Below are 1877 nucleotides of genomic sequence, written 5' to 3'. Positions count from 1 at the left end.
AATAAGCACACTTAGACACAGGATCAATAAAGTACAATTAGAAGGCCTATATGAAAAAAAGTTGTGAGGGTGTACAGACGTACGTGCGTTTGTGTGTGTGTGTATGTATGAGAGTGTGTGCAGGTAAAATGCTAAAGCACAAACAAAAGAGAGTGACAGGAAGCCAGATGAAGTCAGATATGAACAGTTCGGGATGTTAAGTTTGCGTCTGTGTTTTTCAGAGGAGAGAAGCCATACAGCTGCAGCGTCTGCAACAAATCCTTCTCAGACGCCAGCGCGAGGCGACGACACGTCGCCTCTCACTCAGGGAAGAAGCCCTTCACCTGCTCCTTCTGCAGCCTCTCCTTCACTCGCCTGGACAATCTGAAAACACACACCAAATCCCACAACAAGGAGCGAGCTGCGGCGACAGACGCCTCCTCAGATGAAGCGGGAGCGAACGCCGCGGCGCCGCAGGAGGAGGTGCGTAACATCCTGCAGCTGCAGCAGTACCAGCTGCCCGCCAGCTCTGAACACGAGATCCAGCTGGTGGTGACGGGAGACGTGGAGGACATTAACTTTGTGCCGGGTCAGGACCAGGACATCAGCATCATCACCACAGAGGGGGAGACAGAATCAGCGCACTCCAGGCTCACCCTCCTCACACAGTCGTCAGGAAACGTTCAGAACGTGGCTCTGGTCACTCAGGGCGGCGTGGGGGAGCAGAGCCCTCAGATTCAGACCATCAGCATGCTGGAGGCCCCGATGAGCCACCAGCCGGAGCAGATGCACGTCATCACTCTGAGTAAAGAGGCGATGGAGCACCTGCAGGCCCACCACGGCCCCCCGCAGCCGCTTCAGATCGCACAGCGACCCGTCCAGCAGCTGCAGGTGATGCACCAGCCGATCCAGCAGCTGGCCGTCACTCAGGACGCCTCGCAGGCAAGCAGGGAGCCGCACAGCCACGCCATCCACATCAGCAGCCAGAGCAGCCAGCCCATCTCCATCAGCCAGACCAGCGAGCAGATCTCCAGCCACCACATCCAGGGACAGACGTTTCAGATCCAGGCAGGGACCGTGTCTTACCTGTACACCACGGGGCTGCCGCAGGAGAGCTGAGGGCGGACCCGACGACTGACGCTGACAAACCCACACTGTTAATGCTGCTACGCTACCTTCATCCCGAGGTAATGTGTGAACAGTTTTTGAATGTTTTATTTTTCTGTCAACCGTTTTTCCAAAGCATATCCGTTTTTTTTTTCAATAAATGCCTCTCTCCGAACGATCACTGGTTTGACTTCATGTCAGCACAAAGTAAAAGGGGATTTTTTTTTTGATTGATTAAAGTTTCCATTTTGGGGGTGTTGGTGGCTCAGTGGATAAAGCAGGTGCCCCATATGTGAAGGCAGTGTCTTTACTGCAGCGGCTGCGGGTTTGATTCCAGCTCCCGGCCTTTTGCTTCATGTCATCCCCTCTCTGTCCCTCTTTCACTCTATCAAGCTTCTGTACTATCTCATAAAGGCAAAATTGCCAAAAAAATGGATGATCTTTAGAAAAAACAAACACACAATATGTAAATATTTTTGATGAGGATCCCTGACATTTTTTAGATGAAGATATGTGGATAATTTCAGTTTAAAAGCCTAATATAACTTTATATAACTTCTTTCTTGTGATTAATCCCTTAAAACTGTTTTATCATGAGTACTTTTGTACAGAATGCAAGTATTACACATGAATTTTTCTGAGCATCAACCAGTTACATTTTGTCAGTACCCTTGAGGGTTATAAAATAACTTTAATTCTTTTAACCTGGACAGAGGCTGCACATACCAGATCCACTCTGTATGATCCGACCTTTCACAATAAAAGTCTCAGACATAGATATACTGTTAAAG

At 49.4% G+C, this 1877-nt stretch overlaps 1 protein-coding gene across 1 annotated transcript; it reads left to right on the top strand.

Moving 5' to 3' along the window:
• Positions 1-221: 221 nt before the first annotated feature.
• On the top strand, positions 222-1494 carry LOC121966431 (zinc finger and BTB domain-containing protein 24-like; the record flags this gene model as incomplete). Its single annotated transcript, XM_042516524.1, has 1 exon — positions 222-1494. A coding segment is annotated over one exon (877 nt), but the record flags the coding sequence as incomplete, so codon positions are not given.
• Positions 1495-1877: the final 383 nt, after the last annotated feature.

Source organism: Plectropomus leopardus, unplaced genomic scaffold, assembly GCF_008729295.1.
Source record: "Plectropomus leopardus isolate mb unplaced genomic scaffold, YSFRI_Pleo_2.0 unplaced_scaffold24545, whole genome shotgun sequence".
NCBI classification, from domain to species: Eukaryota; Metazoa; Chordata; class Actinopteri; order Perciformes; family Serranidae; genus Plectropomus; species Plectropomus leopardus.
This window is presented reverse-complemented; position numbering and strand designations above follow the sequence as displayed.